Genomic DNA, 20,679 nt, shown 5'->3' with positions numbered 1-20,679 from the left:
AAAGTACAAAAACAAAATGTAATACAGTGTGTATTTCTTAAAAAGAAACCTGTGCATTCTTAAATGCCTTTCCAGAATGTTACTAAACATGATTGTGGTATGTGTGTTTATTTGTAGGGACTGGTAACATCTGAACATACCAAACCAAACAGGCAAAGACTTTCACCATCACTACCACCACATTTTACTACAAAGGAATATAACTGTATGTGGATTCCAAGCAGGCTAAAAAGAAAAAGAGCTGATTAGACTTCAGACTGCCCACTGAATGGGGATGACGGCCACAGCTGCAGTGGGGACATCAAAAATGGAGAAGAGTTCCTCCAAGGAAGAGAAACAACAATCTAAGCAGGACAGGATGGAGCAGAGCAATGCTGATTCTGAAGAGTGGATGAACTCTGAGAATGAACCTGAACAGATGAGCCTTAAGAACAGTAACAATGACAATAGCTACGGATCTGGGGATGCTCAGTTGAAAAAAAAGGATATTCCCGCCAAGCCACACCGTCAGCTCTTTAGATCACCCTGCTTAGATCATCCAAGCTTCTCCCAGAGCAGCATTCTACAGGATAGGAAGCTTGACTTGGAAAAAGAATACCAAGCCAAGATGGATTTTGCTCTAAAGCTGGGCTATGCAGAGGCACAGATTCAATCAGTATTGAACAAGCTGGGCCCAGAATCACTTATTAATGATGTATTGGCAGAGCTCGTCAGGCTTGGGAACAAAGGCGATTCAGAAGGGCAGGCCAATTTGAGTTTGTTAGTACCTAGGTGTCCCAGCTCTAGAGAGATTGCAAGCCCTGAACTGTCTCTTGAAGATGAAATAGACAACAGTGAAAATTTGAGGCCAGTTGTCATAGATGGAAGTAATGTGGCAATGAGGTAAGCGTATTATATTTTCAATCTTTAAAAACAAAACAAAACAAAACATCCCTGAGCTCATAAAAATCATCTCCCTTTGCAAAGCACTATCGGAGGCTCTTGGCTGTTGTCTGCAGCTTATGCTCCTGTAGGTGGAGAGAGGCTAAAATGATCTTGCCTTGGCCTTTTCTCTCTCCCTTGGAATTGTTGCCATTTGTGTTCAGGTACTCTGAAAGCAGCTGAGACATCAGTGATGCTTCAGTAGAGACATCATTCAGCCTTTGTTCCTTCTGGGGTACCTTCTCCCACCTCTGCTTGCCTAGACCAATCATCCTGAGAATGCTGTTTTTATAATTTCACTTGGCAGCTTACTTGGGAGCTTACAGTGACTCCCAATTGCGATTCTACCAAATTTGGATCCCTTTGCCTGGCTTTTTGATATGACATTTATCCCCTCCCATTTGGTTGTAGCTCTCACACCTACTGTATTTACATCAGTCTTTTGAATAGTCTCCATGTAAATTATGATGATTTCTACACCCCTGCTTGTGTTCATGTCATTCCCAAACCTAGGAGTAACCTCGTCCTTATCTTCATACCTATCAAGATGCACTGCCTTCACTGACACCATCCTGGCTCTTTTAATCCCAATGATTATCTCTGAGCTATAATAACTATGATAGGTTGAGTAATATCCCCCTAAAGATGTCCACATCCTAATCCCTGGAATCTGTGAATAGGTTATTTTACATGGTAAAAGGAACTTTGCAGGTATGATTAAGAATTTGAGATAGGTAAGATTATCCTGGGTTATCAAGGTGGACTCACTGTAATTACAAAGGTCCTTATAAAAGGAAGGGAGGCAACAGGATAAGAATGAATTGTAGGAGGGATGCCTGGGTGGTTCAGTCAGTTAATCGTCCAACTTTTGCTTAGGTCATCATCTCATGTTTAGTGGGTTCAAGCCCCGCATCAGGCTCTGTCCTGACATCTCAGAGCCTGGAGTCTGCTTTGGATTCTGTATCTCCCTCTCTTTCTGCCCCTCCATGTCTCTCTCTCTCTCTCTCTCTCAAAAATAAGCATCAAAAAATTTAAATAAGGAAAATTATTTTTTAATGGGTAGTAGGAAATGCAATGACATAAACAAGAGGATGGGTGGTGTAAGAAAGAGGCCATGAGCCAAGGAATGTGGGAAGCCTCCAGAAACTGAAAATGGCAAGGAAAGAGATTCTCTCCTGAAGAGACAATGTAGCCTTGTCAACATTTTGATTTTAGAATTCTGACCTCTTGAACTAAACACAAATATATTGGTGTTTTTTTAAGACATTTAATATATGGTAATTTGTTATAGCAGCAATAGGAAAGTAATACATAACCAAGAGTGCCTTCATACTTTATTCCATATTTTCTCACATAATTTTTTTTTTAATTTTTTTTTCAACGTTTATTTATTTTTGGGACAGAGAGAGACAGAGCATGAACGGGGGAGGGGCAGAGAGAGAGGGAGACACAGAATCGGAAACAGGCTCCAGGCTCTGAGCCATCAGCCCAGAGCCCGACGCGGGGCTCGAACTCCCAGACCGCGAGATCGTGACCTGGCTGAAGTCGGACGCTTAACCGACTGCGCCACCCAGGCGCCCCTCACATAATTTTTTAATTCATGTCAGAGATCTTTAGGAATTCCTTCTTTTTTCTTTTTCAAAAGCATAAATGAACTATTTAGACTTCATCAAAATAAAAACCTTCTTCTGTTTCTAAAATGAATTGCCATTCATCTCTGGCTTAAAAATTCCCGATAATCAGGAGCCTGTTTCCTATGAGTCTATCATTCCTTGATGAACTCAATGGAGTCTTAGACTGTACACAATCAGAACAAAAGTAAGAAGCCTTAGACTAGCAAGATTTTCATTTGATTATCCAATTCTCTTTGAGGACAGGGGCCTTATTTTATGCTTCCCTTGTTTTCCCCACAGTATGTAGTACACTATTGGATGCTGCTATAGAGATACAAAGGGAGCAGGAATAGGACAAGTCATATCAACGATACCATTGTTGTATGTAGGAGTTACTTAGCAGACTATCTTGATGTATATTTTAGTATATAGTTCTATTTAATCCTCACAGCAACTTTATTTTACAGATGAGAAAAACAGAGCTCAGCAAGGTTAAATGGCTTTCTTGAGGTCATTTGATAAAGCTAGTAAGTAGCAAAGTGAGAATTTGAACTTAAGTCCTCTGGCTTCAAATAAATGAAATGAAACTAAATTTTAAAAATATATGTTTTTTTAAAAATATGTGTTTAAAAATGTGTTTGTTCTCTTTTTTTCAAGTTTTTATTTAAATTCCAGTTAGTTAGCATAGAGTGTAGTACTAGTTTCAGATGTAGAGTTTAGTGATTCGTCACTTATGTACAACACCCAGTGTTCATCACTGCAAGTGCCAGGTAGTTTTGCATATGTAATTTAATTCACGCTAAAACGTCTACAAGAACAGACTAATTTGGTTAATTTTTGCACATGAGGAGACTCAGGTTCAGAGAGGTTGAGTAACTGCCCAAGGTTATACAAGTAATGAATGACAATGTTTGCATTAAAACCTGAATCTGACTTCAATGCTTTTTTGACAATAAAATGCAATAATATGTGACTATTAGTGTTATTAAGAATATTTCATATTCCTCCTGGTAGCAGGAAATACCCTTACACATTTCCTTTTTCAAACTTTTAATTATGACAGCTTCATCACAAGGTGGGTAAAGCAAGCTAGACATCTCCCCTGTTTTACTGAAGGAAAACTAGAAGCATAGTCACAAGAAAATTAAATGGCTTGTACACAATACTAAAGTAATTAGAATGATGCAAAGGGCCAGTGAAAAGCAGAGGGTGATTTCTATGTTCAAAGGCCAATGGTTACTCTGATCTTCTAATAGGCATAAACTAATTTTTGAAGGGAAGAGGCATGGGATCTGCCAAACTCAATATCTTACCAGACTAGACCACCCCAAACACCTTAGATTGGACTGGTTTTCCAAGGCCTACACTTCTTTAAGTATTTTGTGTTTTGGATGCGGGGATGATAAGAGCCCAAGACTTCGTTGAAGACTTTGGCTTCATGGTGATATAAGACCTTCCTTATCTTTCGACTTGAAGGATTACTGATTATAAAAGACACTGTAGTATTGTTCTTGTGCTTTTTAAGGAATACTGAAGAGATTAATTGCCAAGGTAATTCTTTTCAGCATATCTAGTCTATGCCAGTAGCAAACTGTAATACTGATAGGAAGATGAGATTTTGTCTTTTGTTGGAGTTGCTTTGCAAAGTTAAAGATGTCTTACAATTTAAATAAAGAAAAAAGAAAAAAAAAGCAGCACTCAACCATATTTTTAGGAGTATATAAACATAGTGTATAGTAGACCCCATGATTTTCTAAAATTTCCAGCTGTGCCCTTGTTAGCATTTCTTTCCTTTTCTGACTAGGTTAGTTACTGATGAGTCCCATTTATTCTGCAGTCACATTTCACATAGTCAAAGTTCAGTGCCATAGTCTGCTTATGGATTTGTTAGTGCTATTAATATAAATTTGGTTTACTTCCCCATTGCTTAGCTGTAACTTTATCATGAGATTTATACTTCTTAAACTACATATTAACATCTATTTTTCTTCAGCATATTATATGAGCCTGCATTGAACTCATGATGTTTTGCTTGTCATCTAACATTAACATTTACAGTAGTGGTGTACCTGTGACTCACACACTGGTGAATAGCATATATCAATATGCTAAGATCCTAAAATATATGTTCATTCTGAGAGCTGCCTCCTTTGGGAAGAAAAATCTATTTCAGAGGAATTAAGGAATGTCAAATGCAAATGCCGCCATATTCTTTAAGTTTTAGAGAAACCCAAATACTTAAACCCTACAAAAAGGGCAGAAGGAGATGCCAGTGATGAATCTGCTAGGCAGAATTTGGCTTGGAATCTGGATCATAATACATATCTAAACCAGTTTACAAAACAAAGTGAGATATACTGTCACCAAGAGACACTTGGTGACTTGCAGGTCTATACTGTTAGATTACATTTAGATAAGCTTTTAGGTCTTACTTTTTAAATTGCAAAATAATACTTTGTGGTTTTAGGCTATAACAGGTGATCTTACAAGAATCATTCTATGTTACACTATTTTTTTTCTTTTATGAATTTCTCAAATATTTATTGAGCACTAAACTTTGTGTACTGGGCCCTTATGTAGGACATCACTTCCACCTTCATAAATGTTGAAATTGAATTCTGATTCCTATTGGACATTTGGTACACTTCCTGGAATGCTCCAATGGAATATTTTCAATGGCATGCTGTAGACATTTTACATTTTTTAACATGATAATTCTCAGTATGTTAAAAATTTATACCAGAATACAGATGTATCAAAACATTAATAATGTTTGTCTCTGGAAGGTAGTAAAACAATAAAAATGTAAAGAAAAATTTATATTTTTTGCATTTCCCACATTTTACATTATAAATATATATTACTCTTAAAATGAGGAAAGATATTTAATTGAATAATTGACATACTAATTGTATTAGTTTCATATGTACAACATAATGATTTGATACTTACATTGAGAAGTGATCACAATAAGCCTAATTACCATCTGTCATCCTACAAAGTTGTTACAACATTATTCACTATATTCTTTATGCTATACATTATATTCTCATGTCTTATTTATTTTATAACTGGAATATGTAACTGTTAATCCCCTTCACTTCTTTTGTCCATCCCCTACCTACCCACCCCTCTAGAAACCATCAATTTGTTCTATCAGCCAGTTTCTATTTTTTTTATTTGTTCATTTGTTATGTTTCTTTAGATTTTGCATATAAGTGAAACCATATGGTATTTATCTTTCTCTGTCTTATTTATTTCATTTATCATAATACCTTCTGGTTCATCCATGTTGTCACAAATAGCAAGATTTAACTCTTTTATGGCTGAGTTATATTCCAATCTCTCTCTCTCTCTCTCTGTCTCTCTCTCTGTCTCTCATTCTGTGTGTGTGTGTGTATCACATCTTTATGCATTCATCTTTTGATGGACACTTAGGTTACTTCCATGTCTTGCTTGTTGTAAATAATGCTGCGATCAACATAGGGGTACACATGTTTTTTTGAATTAGTGTTTTCATTTTCTTTGGGTAAATACCCAGACATAGAATTACTGGATTGTATAGTATTTCTTTTTTTTCTCTTTTCTTTTCTTTAAGTTATTTATTTATTTATTTATTTATTTATTTATTTATTTTGAGAGAGAAAGTGACAGCACGGATAGGGGAAGGGCAGAAAGAGAGGAAGAAAGAGAAAATCTCAAGCAGGCTCAATGTTATCAGCCAGGAGCCTGAGGCAGAGCTCCACCTTACCAACCATGAGATGATGAGTTGACCCATAATCCAGAGTCAGACTCTTAACTTACTGAGCAAGCCGGGCACTTTGGATTTTATGGTATTTCTAATTTTAATTTTTTGAGAAACTGCCATACCGTTATCTATAGTAGTTGCCCCAATTTACATTTCTACAAATAGTGCACAAGTTTTTTTCTTCTCTACATCTTTATCAACACTTGATATTTCTTGTCATTTAAACACTAGCCATTCTAACTGGTGTGAAGTGATATCTCATTGTGGTTTTGATTTGCATATCCTTGATGACCAGTGATGTAGAGCATTTTTTTAGGCCTCTGTTGGCCATCTGGATATTGTTCAAAAAATGTCTATTCAGGTCATTTTGTAATCAAATTATTTGTTGGGTTTTTTTGGCATTGAGTTCTATGAGTTTTTTTTTATATATTTTGGACATTAACCACTTATTACATATATCATTTGCAAATAACTTCTTCCATTCAGTATGTTACATTTTTATTTTGTTGAAAGTTTCCTTCACTGTGGAATAATTGTTTTTTTTTCAGTTTGATGTAGTCCCAATTATTTATTTTTGCTTTGTTTCTCTTACCTAATAAGACAGATCTATAAAAGTATAGCTAAAGCCTATCAAGAGTTTACTGCCAATGTTTTCTTTCAGGAATTTAATGGATTCAGGTATTTTATTTAGATCATTAATCCATTATTTTATTTTATTTTATTTTATTATTTTATTTTTTTATTTTTTAAATTCCCATATAGTTAACATACAGTGTTATATTAATTTCAAGTGTACAATATAGTGATTCAACAATTGCATGCATCACCCATTGCTCATCAGGACAAGTGCATCTGATAATCCCCATCACCTATTTCACTCCCCCCCCACCTTCCCTCTGGTAACCATCTGTTCTCTATAGTTAAGAGTTTGTTTCTTGGTTTGTATAACTTTCTTTTTATTCCATTGTTCTTTTTTTTGTTTCTTAACTTTCCCATTTAAGTGAAACCATGGTATTTGTCTTTCTCTGACTTATTTCACTTAGCATTAAACTCTTTAGGACTGGGAAAGATGGCGGTGTAGGAGGACACTGGGCTCACCGCATCCTGCTGATCACTTAGATTCCACCCACATCTGCCTAAATACCCCAGAAAAACACCAGAAGACTAGCAGGACGGACTCTCCAGAGCCAAGCCTAGACAAAAGGCTCACAGAAGAGGGTAGGAAGGGCACAGAGGTGGTGCGTGCTACACGGACTGGCAGCAGGGAGCCGGGGCAGTGGAGGGACAGCCCACCTGGCAAGGCAGAGCCCCTGAGTCTGGCTTACAAAATCAGAGGGGCCAGACTGCGTGAGTTCTGACAGCCAGAGGGACTTAACATCTGGAATATTGTAAGTCAATAGCTGTGCTCAAAAAGCGGGAGAGCTAGAGGACAACGGGAGGGAGAGTTGTTGAGCCTGGGAAGACAGAGCTCAGCTTGGCAGGGAACAAAGGCACTGGGAAACACCATCTCCCTCGCCCATCCCCCAGCTAAAATCCCAAAGGGAACCAGTTCCTATCACAGAACTTGCTTGTACCTCGCAAACACCCAATGCTGTGCTTCTGTGGATCCATCCCTCCGATGGGTCTGCCTCCCTTCTGGTGCCACAGGGCGCCTCCAGAAGCCGACCACCAAAGGCAAAGTGATCTAACCCTACCCATTCCACCCCTGTGCACCTTGCGGATCCACCCCGGCCAATACACCAGATTCCATCAAAGCAACACCACAAGCCTGGCAGTGTGCAAGTAGCCCACACAGGGACCACACCACTCCACAATGAGTCCTGCCCCTGGGAGAAGGGAAGATAAGGTACACATCAGTGTGACTATGGCCCCAGTGGTGGGCTGGGGACAGATATCAGGTCTGACTGTGGCCCCTCCCACCAATGCAAGTTACTCCAGACAGCACAGAGGAAGAGCCCTACAGTTCCGCACCACTCCAGTGACTATCGAAAATGACAAAATGGAAGAATTCTCCTCAAAAGAAACTCCAGGAAGTAGCGACAGCTAACGAACTGATCAAAAACGATTTAAGCAATGTAACAGAAACTTAATTTAAAATAATAGTCATAAAATTAATCACTGGGCTTGAAACAAGTATAGAGGACAGCCAAGAATCTATTGCTACAGAGATCAAGGGATTAAGAAACAGTCAGGAGGAGCTAAAAAATGCTATAAATGAGCTGCAAAATCAAATGGAGGCGACCACAGCTCGGATTAAAGAGGCAGAGGAGAGAATAGGTGAATTAGAAGATAAAATTATGGAAAAAGAGGAAGCTGAAAAAAAAGAGAGATAAAAAATTCCAGGAGTAAGAGGGGAGGATTAGAGAACTAAGTGATGCGATAAAACGTAATAATATATGCATAATTGGGATTCCAGAGGAGGAAGAGAGAGAGAAAGGGTCTGAAGGTGCACTTGAACAAATCATAGCTGAGAACTTCCCTGATCTGGGGAAGCAAAAAGGCATTGAAATGAAAGAGGCATGAGAACTCTCTTCAGACGTAACTTGAATCGATCTTCTGCATGACATATCATAGTGAAAGTGGCAAAATACAAGGATAAGGAGAAAATTCTGAAAGCAGCCAGGGATAAACATGCTCTAACATATAAAGGGAGACTGATAAGACTAGTGATGGATCTATCTACTGAAACTTGGCAGGCCAGAAAGGAATGGCAGGAAATCTTCAATGTGATGAATGGAATAAATATGCAGCTGAGAATCCTTTATCCAGCAAGTCTGTCATTTAGAATAGAAGGAGAGATAAAGGTCTTCCCAAACAAACACAAACTGAAGGACTTGATCACCACGAAATCAGCCCTACAGAGGTCCTAAGGGGGATCCTGTGAGACAAAGTACCAGAGACATCGCTACAAGCATGAAACCTACGGGCATCACAATGACTCTAAACCCATATCTTTCTATAATGACACTGAATGTAAATGGACTAAATGCTCCAACCAAAAGACATAGGGTATCAGAATGGATGAAAAAAAAAAAAAACAAGACCATCTGTTTTCTGTCTACATGAGACTCATTTTAGACCTGAGGACACCTTCAGATTGAGAGTGAGGGGATGGAGAACTATCTATCATGCTACTGGAAGTCAAAAGAAAGCTGGAGTAGCCATACTTATATCAGACAAACTAGACTTTAAATTAAAGGCTGTAACAAGAGATGAAGAAGGGCATTATATAATAATCACAGGGTCTATCCATTGGGAAGAACTAACAATTATAAATGTCTATGCACCGAATACGGGAGCCCACAAATATATGAAACAATTAATCACAAATATAAGCAACCTTATTGATAAGAATGTGGTAATTTCAGGGGACTTTAATACTCCACTTACAACAATGGATAGATCATCTAGACACAGAAACAATAAAGAAACAAGGGACCTGATTGATAAACTGGATCAGATGGAATTGACAGATCTATTTAGAACTCTGCATCCCAAAAACAGAATATACTTTCTTCTCGAGAGCACATGGAACATTCTCCAAGATAGATCACATACTGGGTCACAAAACAGCCCTTCATAAGTATACAAGAATTGAAATCATGCCATGCACACTTTCAGACCACAATGCTATGAATCTTGAAATCAACCACAGGAAAAAGTCTGGAAAATCTCCAAAAGCATGGAGGTTAAAGAAGACCCTACTAAAGAATGAATGTGTCAACCAGGCAATTAGAGAAGAAATTTTAAAAAATGGAAACAAATGAAAATGAAAATACAACAATCTAAATGCTTTGGGATGCAGCAAAGGCAGTCCTGCAAGGAAAATACATTGCAATCCAGGCCTATCTCAAGAAACAAAACAACAACAAAAAACAAAATACAAAATCTAACAGCACACCTAAAGGAAATAGAAGCAGAACAGCAAAGACAGCCTAAACCCAGCAGAAGAAGAGAAATAATAAAGATCAGAGCAGAAATAAACAACATAGAATCTAAAAAACTGGAGAGTAGATCAACGAAACCAAGAGTTGGTTTTTTGAAAAAATAAACAAAATGGTTACACCTCTAGCTAGGCTTCTCAAAAAGAAAAGGGAGATGACCCAAATAGATAAAATCATGAATGAAAATGGAATGATTACAATCAATCCCTCAGAGATACAAGCAATTATCAGGGAATACTAGGAAAAATTATATGCCAACAAACTGGACATCCTGAAAGAAGTGGACAAATTCCTAAACACCCACACATTTCCAAACTCAAACAGGAAGAAATAGAAAGCTTGAACAGACCCATAACTAGGGAAGAAATTGAATCTGTTATCAAAAACCTCCCAACAAATAAGAGTCCAGGACCAGATGGCTTCCCAGGGGAATTCTACCAGACAGTTAAAGCAGAGATAATACCTATCCTTCTCAAGTTATTCCAAAAAATAGAAAGGGAAGGAAAACTTCCAGACTCATTCTGTGAAGCCAGCATTAATTTGATTCCTAAACCAGAGACCCAGTAAAAAAAGAGAACTACAGGCCAATATCCCTGATGAATATGGATGCAAAAATTCTCAGTAAGACACTAGTAAATCGAATTCAACAGGATATAAAAAGAATTATTCACCATGATCAAGTGGGATTCATTTCTGGGCTGCAGAGTTGGTTCAACATTCGCAAATCAATCAATGTGATACATCGCATTAATAAAAGAAAAGATAAGAACCTGTCAATCAATGCAGAAAAAGCATTTGACAAAATTCAGCATGTTTTCTTAATAAAACCTTTGATAAAGTCAGTATAGACAGAACATAATTAAACATCATAAAAGCCATTCATGAAAATCCCACAGCTAATATCCTCAATGGGGAAAAACTGAGAGCTTTCCCCCTGAGAACAGGAACATGACAGGGATATCCACTCTCACCACTGTTGTTTAACACAGAGTTGGAAGTGCTAGCATCAGCAATCAGACAACAAAAGGAAATCCAAGGCATCAAAATTGGCAAAGAGGAAGTCAAGGTCACTTTTTGCAGATGACATGATATTATACATGGAAAATCCGATAGACTCCACCAAAAGTCTGCTAGAACTGATACATGAATTCAGCAAAGTCACAGGATACCAAATTAATGTACCGGAATCAGTTGCATTCTTATACACTAACAATGAAGCAACAGAAAGACAAATAAAGAAACTGATCCCATTCACAATTGCACCAAGAAGCATAAAATACCTAGGAATAAACCTAGCCAAAGATGTAAAAGATCTGTATGCTGAAAACTATAGGAAGCTGATGAAGAAAATTGAAGAAGATATAAAGAAATGGAAAAACAGTCCGTGCTCATGGATTGGAAGAATAAAAATTGTTAAAATGTCAATACTACCCAAAGCTGACTACACATTCAATGCAATCTTAATCAAAATGGCACCAGCTTTCTTCTCAAAGCTAGAACAAGCAATCCTAAAATTTGTATGGAACCACAAGAGACCCCGAATAGCCAAAGCCATTTTGAAGAAGAAGACCAAAGCAGGAGGCATCACAATCCCAGACTTTAGCCTCTACTACAAAGCTGTAACCATCAAGACAGCACGGTATTGGCACAAAAACAGACATATACACCAATGGAATAGAATAGAAACCCCAGAACTAGACCCACAAAAGGATGGCCAACTAATCTTTGACAAAGCAAGAAAGAATAACCAATGGAAAAAAGACAGTCTCTTTAGCAAATGGTGCTGGGAGAACTGGACATAAACATGCAGAAGAATGAAACTAGACAATTTTCTTACACCATTCACAAAAATAGACTCAAAATGGATAAAGGACCTCAATGTGAGATAGGAAACCATTAAAACCCTAGAGGAGAAAGCAGGAAAAAACCTCTCTGACCTCAGCTGCAGCAAGTTCTTACTTGACACATCCCAAAGGCAAGGGAATTCAAAGCAAAAATGAACTACTGGGACCTCATGAAGATAAAAAGCTTCTGCACAGCAAAGGAAACAATCCACAAAACTAAAAGGCAACCAACGGAATGGGAAAAGATATTTGCAAATGACACATCAGACAAAGGGCTAGTATCCAAAATCTATAAAGAGCTCACCAAACTCCACACCCGAAAAACAAATAATCCAGTGAAGACATGGGCAGAAGAAGTGAATAGACACTTCTCTAAAGAAGACATCCAGATGGCCAACAGGCACATGAAAAGATGCTCAACATCGCTCCTCATCAGGGAAATACAAATCAAAACCACGCTCAGATACCACCTCACCCCAGTCAGCATGGCTAAAATGAACAAATCAGGAGACTATAGATGCTGGCGAGGATGTGGAGAAACGGGAATCCTCTTGCACTGTTGGTGGGAATGCAAACTGGTGCAGCTGCTCTGGAAAACAGTGTGGAGGTTCCTCCAAAAACTAAAAATAGACCTACCCTATGACCCAGCAATAGCACTGCTAGGAATTCACCCAAGGGATACAGGAGTGCTGATGCATAAGGGTACTTGTACCCCTATGTTTATAGCAGCACTTTCAACAATAGCCAAATTATGGAAAGAGCCTAAATGTCCATCAGCTGATGAATGGATAAAGAAATTGTGGTTTATATACACAATGGAATACTACATGGCAATGAGAAAGAATGAAATATGGCCTTTGGTAGCAACGTGGATGGAACTGGAGTGTGTGATGCTAAGTGAAATAAGCCATACAGAGAAAGATACCATATGTTTTCACTCTTTTGTGGATCCTGAGAAACTTAACAGAAAACCATGGGGTAGGGGAAGGAAAAAAAAAAGAGGTTAGAGAGGGAGGGAGCCAAACCATAAGAGACTGTTAAAAACTGAGAACAAACTGAGGGTTGATGGGGGGTGGGTGATGGGTATTGAGGAGGGCACTTTTTGGGATGAGCACTGGGTGTTGCATGGAAACCAACTTGACAATAAATTTCATATTAAATAAAAACACTCTAGCTCAGCCATCTCCTTGCAAATGGCAGGATTTTATTTTTTCTTATAAAGAATAATACTTCATTTTTTAAATATATTACCTCTACTTTATTAATTCATTTATTGGTAGACACTTGGGCTGCTTCCATAATTTGACTATTATAAATAATGTTACAATTAACATGGAGGTGCATGTATCCCTTTGAACTAGTGTTTTGTTTTGTTTTGTTTTGTTTTTTATTTGGATAAATACCCAGCAGTGTGATTACCACGTTGTAATGTAGTTCTTTTTTGAACTTTTTGGGGAAACTCCATAGTGTTTTAAGAGTGTATACTTGTGTGCACTCACATCAACAGTGCAAGAGAGTTATTTTTTCCACATCCTTGCCAACAATTGGTGTTCATGTTTTTAATTTTAGCCATTCTGAGGGATAAGAGGTGATCTGTCACTGTAGTTATGATTTGCATTTCCCTGATAATGAGTGATGTTGATTGTCTTTTCATATGTGTGTTGGCCATTTGTATGCCTTCTATGGAGAAATGTGTGCTCAATTCTTCTGCCAATTTTTAATTGGATTGTTCATTTTTTGAAGGGTGTTGTGTTTTATAAATTCTTTCTATATTTTTAATATTAACCTTTTATTGGATCTATTGCATTTCAATACATTAAAATGAAGCAGGAGAAAGAGGAATTAAGGGAAAAAATCCCATTTACAATTGCACCAGAATTATAAGATACGTAGGAATAAACTTAACAAAAGAGGTGAAAGGCCTTTACTATGAAAAAAAGTAAAACATTCTTGAAAGAAATTGAAAATGACAAAAAGAAATGGAAAACCATTCCATGACCATGGATATATAGAAAAAAATATTGATATATGATATATAGAAATATGATATATAGAAAAAATACTAACCAAAGCATTCTACACATTTAGTACAATCTGTATCAAAATAAAGACAGCGTTTTTCCAAGAGGGAAAACAAGCAATCCTAAAATTTGTATGGAACCACAAAAGACACCGAATAGCCAAAACAACCTTGAAAAAGGAAAGCAAAGCTGGAAGAATCACAATTCCAGACATTAAGTTATATTGCAAAACTAGTGATCAAGACTGGGTGGTACTGGCACAAAAATAGACACATATATCAAAGGAACAGAACAGAAAATCCAGAAACAATCCCACAATTATATGGTAAATTAATCTTTGACAAAGGAGTAAACAATATACAATAGGAAAAAGATAGTCTCTTCAACAAATGATGTTCAGAAAACTGGTCAGCTACATGCAAAAGAATGAAACTGGACCATTTTATTACACCATACACAAAAATAAATTCAAAATAGATTAAAGATCTAAATGTAAGACCTGAATCCATAAAAAATCATACAAAAGAGCATAGGCAGTAAAGTCTCTGACATCGATTGTTACATTTTTCTGGCTATGTCTCCTGAGGCAAGGGAAATAAAAGCAAAATAAAAGGGCACCTGGGTGGCTCATTCAGTTGGGCGTTCAACTTAGGCACAGGTCATGATCTCACAGTTCAAGCGTTTGAACCCCACATCAGGTTTTGTGCTGACAGCTTAGAGCCTGGAGCCTGCTTTAGATTCTGTGTGTGTCTCTCTCTGTTCCTTCCCTGCTCATTGTTGTCTCTGCCTCCCTCGAAATAAACAAACAAACAAACAAACATTTTTTAAAGCAAAATTAAATATCAGGACTACATCAAAATAAAAAGCTTCTGCATTAATCCAGTTTTAATTTATTCTGGCGCAAGGTGTAACAAAGTCATCCAGCTTTATTATTTTGCATGTAGCTATTCAGTTTTCCCAGAATCATTTATTGAAGCAACTGTCTTCTGCATTGTATATTTATGCTTCCTTTGTCATAGATTAATTGAGCATATACAGTGGGTTTATTTCTATTGTTTTTTTTTTGTTTGTTTAGTTTCAGGTGTAGGATTCAACGTTTCATAACTTATATACAACACCCAGTGCTCATCACAAGTGCCCTCCTTCATACCCATCACCTGTTTAACCCATTCCACCATCCACCTCCCCTTCAGTAACCCTCAATTTGTTCTCTATAGTTAATAGTCTGTGTCCTGGTTTGAATCTTTTTTCCCTATGTTCATCTGTTTTGTCTCAAAAATTCCACTTGTAAGTGATATCATATGGTATTTGTCTTTCTCTGACTGACTTATTTCATTAGCATAATACTCTCTAGTTCCATCCACGTCTTTGCAAATGGCAAGATTTCATTCTTTCTTATGGCTCAGTAATATTCCATTGTGTATTGTATTTTTGTATCTGCTGGGTAAATACCTACTAGTGCATGTGCTGTGTCATAGGGTTGTTCTGCTTTTAGCTTTTGGAGAAACCTCCATACTGTTGTCCATAGTGTCTGCATCAGTTTGCATTAACACCAACAGTGTAAAAGAGTTCCCCTTTCTTTGCATCTTCGCCAACACCAGTTTTCTCCTGTGGTATTAATTTTAACCATTCTTACAGGTGGGGGGGTGATATCTCATTGTAGTTTTGATTTGTATTTCCCTGCTGATGAGTGATTTTTTCATGTGTCTGTTAGCCATCTGTATATCTTCTTTGGAAAAATGTCTATTCATGTCGTTCATGACCTATCATGAATCATGTCTATTCATGCCCATTTTTCAACTGGATTATTTGTTTTTATGGTGTTGAGTTTGATAAGTTCTTTGTATATTTTGGATACTCTTTTCCAGATATGTCATTTTCAAATACATTTTCTGATTCCAAAGGCTGTCTCTTAGTTTTGTTGATTGTTTCCTTCGCTGTGCAGAAGCTTTTTATCTTGATGAGGTCCTAATAGCTTATTTTCACTTTTGTTTCCCTTGCCTCCAGAGACATCTATTAAGAAGTTACCACAATCAATGTCAATGTGATTACTGCCTGTGTACACCTCTAGGATTGTGATGGTTTATTTTTTCACATTTAGGTCTTTCATCCATTTTGAAGTTGTTTTTGTGTATGGTTTCATTTGTTTTTCATGCTTCCATCCAGTTTCCCCAGCACGATTTGTTGAGGAGAGTTTTTTTTTCCTATTGGATATTCTTTCTTGCTTTGTTGAAGATGAGTTGACCATAGAGTTGAAGATACATTTCTGGGTTTTCTATTCTTTTGTATTCATCTATGCGTCCATTTTTGTGCCAGTGCCATACTGTCTTGATCATTTTGTAATGTAACTTGAAGTCAGGAATTGTGGTGTGCCCAGCTTTTATTTTCTTTTTCAAGATTGCTTTGGCTCTTCAGGGTCTTTTGTGGTTCCATACAAATTTAAGGATTGTTTCTTCTAGCTCTGTGAAAAATTCTGGTGGTATTCTGATAGGGATTTCACTAGACTTGTAGATTACTTTGGGTATTATAGATATTTTAACAATACTTTATCTTCCAATCCATGAGAATGGAATGGTTTTCCATTTCTTTGTGTCATCTTCACATTTTTCATCAGTCTTTTATTGTTTTTAGACTGAAGGCCTTTTACCTGTTTGGTTAGGTTTATTCCTAGGTATCTTATGGGTTTTGGTGCAATTGCAAATGGGATTGATTCCTTGATTTCTTTTTCTGCTGCTTAAGTATTGGTTTATAGACATGCAACAGATATCTGTACATTGATTTTGTATCCCGCAACTTTACTGAATTCATGTATCAGTTATAGCAATTTTTGTGGAGTCTTTTGGGTTTTCTTTATAGTGTCATATCATCTGCAAATAGTAAGAAAGCTTGACTTCTTCCTTACCAATTTGGATGCTATTTATTTATTTATTTGTCTGATGGATGAAGCTAAGACTTCTAGTACTATGTTAAATAGTAATGGGTAGAGTGGACATCCTTGTCTTCTTCCTGACTGTAGAGGAAAAGCTATCACTTTTTCCCCATTGAGGATGATATTAGCTGTGGTCCTTTCGCATATGGCCTTATGATGTTGTGGTATATTCCCTCTATCCCTACTTTGTTGAGGGTTTTTTATCATCCATGGATGTTGTACATTGTCAAATGCTTTTCCTGCATCTATTGAGAGGATCACATGTTTCTTATATTTTCTTTTATTAATGTGGTATGTCATGTTGACTGATTTGTGAATATTGAAACACCATTGCAGTCTAAGAATAAATCCCACTTTATCATGGTGGATGACTAATTTAAAGTACCATTGGATTAAATTTTCTAGTATTTTGTTGAGAATTTTTGCATCCGTGTTCATCAGGGATATTGGCCTGTAGTTCCCTTTTTTAGTGGAGTTTTTGGAATCAGAGTGATACCTCATAGAATGAATTTGGAAGTTTTCTATTCCTTTTTTGAATAGTTTCAGAAGAATAGATATTGTCTTTTCTTTAGATGTTTGGTAGACTTTCTCTAGGAAGCCATCTGGCCTTGCACATTGGGTTTTGAGGGATATTTAAAAATGTTTATTAATTTTAAGAGTAAGGGAGCATGAGTGCAGGAGGGGCAGAGAGAGAGGGGGACAGAGGATCCAAAGTGGGCACTGCCCTAACAGGAGAGAGACCAATTCGGGGTTCAAACTCACAAACCATGAGATCATGACCTGAGCTGAAGTTGGATGCTCAAATGACTGAGACACCCAGGCACCCCTGTTTGTAGGGAGATTTTTGATTGCTGATTCAATTTCTTTGCTTGTTATCAGTTTGTTCTAGTTTTCTATATCTTACTGTTTCCGTTTTGGTAATTTGTATGTTTGCAGGAATTTATCCATTTCTTCCAGATTGCCCAATTTGTTGGCATACAGTTTTTCTTTTCCTTTAAAAATGTATTTATTTTTGAGAGAGAGAGAGCAGGGGTTGGGTCAGAGAGAGGGAGACAGATGATCGAAGTGGGTTCTGTGAAGACAGCAGACAGCCTGATGAGGGGCCTGAACTCACAAACCATGAGATCATGACCTGAGCTGAAGTTGAATGCTTAACTGACTGAGCCACCCAGGCTCAACTATATGCCAACTGTATGTTGGCATACAGTTTTTCATAATATGTTGTTAATGTTTTATTGAATGTGGTTTGCTAATATTTGGGGGAGGTATATAGTCCTCCTATTATGCTGTCATCTCAGCTCTCCTCCTATGTGGGTTTATTTCTGGGCTTTCTATTCCATTCCATGTGTCTAGTTTTGTGCCAATACCATATGATTTGGTTGCTGTTATTTGAAGTAGAGTTTGAAATCTGGGATTGTTATACCTCCAGTCTTGTTCTTTTTCAAGATTGCCTTGCCTATTCAGGGTCTTTTGTGTTTCATACAAATTTGATAACTTGTTCTAGTTCTGTGAAAAATGCTGTTGGTATTGCATTGCATTTGTAGATTGGGGCAGTATGGATATTTTAACAATATTAATTTTTCCAATCCATAAGAACAGTAATCTTTCCATTAATTTGTGTCACCTTTAATTTCTTTCACCAGTGTTTGAAAGTTTCCAAAGTGCAAGTCTTTCATTTGGTTAGGTTTATTCTTACGTATTTTATTCTTTTTTGATAAAATTGTAAATGAGGTTGTTTCATACTTCCCGTAGTTTGTTATTGGTGTATAGACATACAAAAGATTTTTGTGTATTGATTTTGTATCCTGCAGCTTTTCTGCATTCATTTTATCAATTCTAATTGGTTTTGGTAGAATCTTTAGAGTTTTCTAAGTATAGTATCATGTCATCTGCAAATAGTGACACTGTTACTTCTTCCTTACCAATCGAATGCCTCTTATTTCTTTTTCTTGCTTAATTTCTCCCTATAGGACACCCAAACTATGTTGAATAAAAGTGATGAGAGAGGACATCCTTGTTTTCATTGTGATCTTAGAGGAAAACTTCTGTTTTTTAATATTGAGCATGATGTTAGCTGTGGACTTTTCATATATGGCCTTTATTATGTTGAGGTACCTTCCCTCTATATCCACTTTTTAGAGTTTTTTTTTAATCATAAATAGATGATAAATTTAATCAAATGCTTTTTTGCATCTATTGAGATGATCATATAATTTTTATCCCTTATTAATATGGTGTGTCAGTTGATCAATTTGTGGTATTGAATCATCGTTGAATCCCTGGAATAAATCCCACAAAACTATGATGTATTATCCTTTTAATGTTTTGTCAAATTGGTTTCCTAATATTTTGTTGAATATTTTTGCATCTACTCTCATCAAGGATATTTATTTCTAATTATTTTGAAGTATATGCTGTTGAATTCGATTTGCTAGTATCTTATGGAGAAGTTTTGCATCCATATTCATCAGGGATATTGGCCTGTAGTTCTCTCTTTTTTTTTTACTGGGTCTCTGTCTGGTTTAGGAATCAAAGTATATTTGCCTGTTGTTCATACAATGGTAGGCTATCCTCATAGAATGAGTTTGAAACCATCTCCTCCTCTTCAATTTTTTTGGACTAGCTTGAGAAAAATGCATATTGACTTTTTAAATGTTAGATACAATTCACCTATGAATCCATCTTGTCCTAGACTTTGCTTGTTGGGTGTCTTGATTATTGATTGAGTTTCATTACTAGTAATTGGTCTCCTCAGATTTTGTATTTCTTCCTCTTTCAGTACTGGAAGATTTAATGTTTTTAGCAATGTTTTTCATTATGGTTTACACACAATATTAAATTAGTTTTAGATGCACAACATAGTGATATGACAATTTTATGCATTATGCTATGCTCACCATTACTGTAGCTACTATCTGATACCATACAAAGTTATTACAATATCATTGACTATATTTCTTTTAAGTTTTTGTTTACATTCCAGTTAGTTCACGTACAAGGTAATATTAGTTTCAGGTGTACAGTATAGTGATTCAACACTTCCATACAACAGCCAGTGCTCATCACAACAAGTGCACTCCTTAATCGCCATCTCCTATTTAACCCATCCTCCAACCCACCTCCCCTCAAGTAACCATCACTTTGTTCTCTATAATTAATAGTATTTTTCTCAATTTGAATCTTTCACTTTTTTCCTACACTCATTTGCTTTGTTTCCTAAATTACACATATAATGAAATCATAGGTATTTGCCTTTCTCTGACTTATTTCACTTAGCATAACACTCTCTAGCTCCATCCACATCATTGCAAATGCCAACATTTCATTCTTTTTTATGGTTGAGTAATATTCCATCGTGTGTCTGTGTGTATCACATCTTTTTTTTCTTTTTTTCTTAAATATAATTTATTGTCAGATTGGTTTCCATACAACAGCCAGTGCTCATCCCAACAGGTGCCCTCCTCAATGCCCATCACACACTTTCCCCTCTCCCCCACCCCATTCAACCCTCAGTTTGTTCTCAGTATTTAAGAGTTTCTTATGGTTTGCCTCCCTCCCTCTCTGTAACTTTTTTTACCAATTATTAGTCAATGGACACTCAAATGTTTCCATAATTTGGCTATTACAGAAAATGCTACTATAAACATAAGGATGCATAC

The 20,679-nt window shown here is 36.8% G+C and overlaps 1 protein-coding gene across 1 annotated transcript in view; it reads left to right on the top strand.

The window, feature by feature from the left end:
- Positions 1–274: 274 nt before the first annotated feature.
- The window catches only part of ZC3H12B (zinc finger CCCH-type containing 12B), a 111,326-nt gene continuing 90,921 nt past the window's right edge, over positions 275–20,679 (top strand). The window contains exon 1 of the mRNA XM_047092472.1: positions 275–882. Coding sequence (XP_046948428.1) covers positions 275–882 — 608 coding nt within the window. The remainder of the gene's footprint in view (positions 883–20,679) is intronic.

The sequence above is a fragment of the Lynx rufus genome, unplaced genomic scaffold, assembly GCF_022079265.1.
Source record: "Lynx rufus isolate CCGP_SWC_20201006 ecotype Redwood Valley unplaced genomic scaffold, mLynRuf1.p SCAF_30, whole genome shotgun sequence".
Taxonomy (NCBI): domain Eukaryota; kingdom Metazoa; phylum Chordata; class Mammalia; order Carnivora; family Felidae; genus Lynx; species Lynx rufus.
Note: the sequence above shows the minus strand (reverse complement) of the source record. Positions and strands in the feature narration are given on the sequence as shown.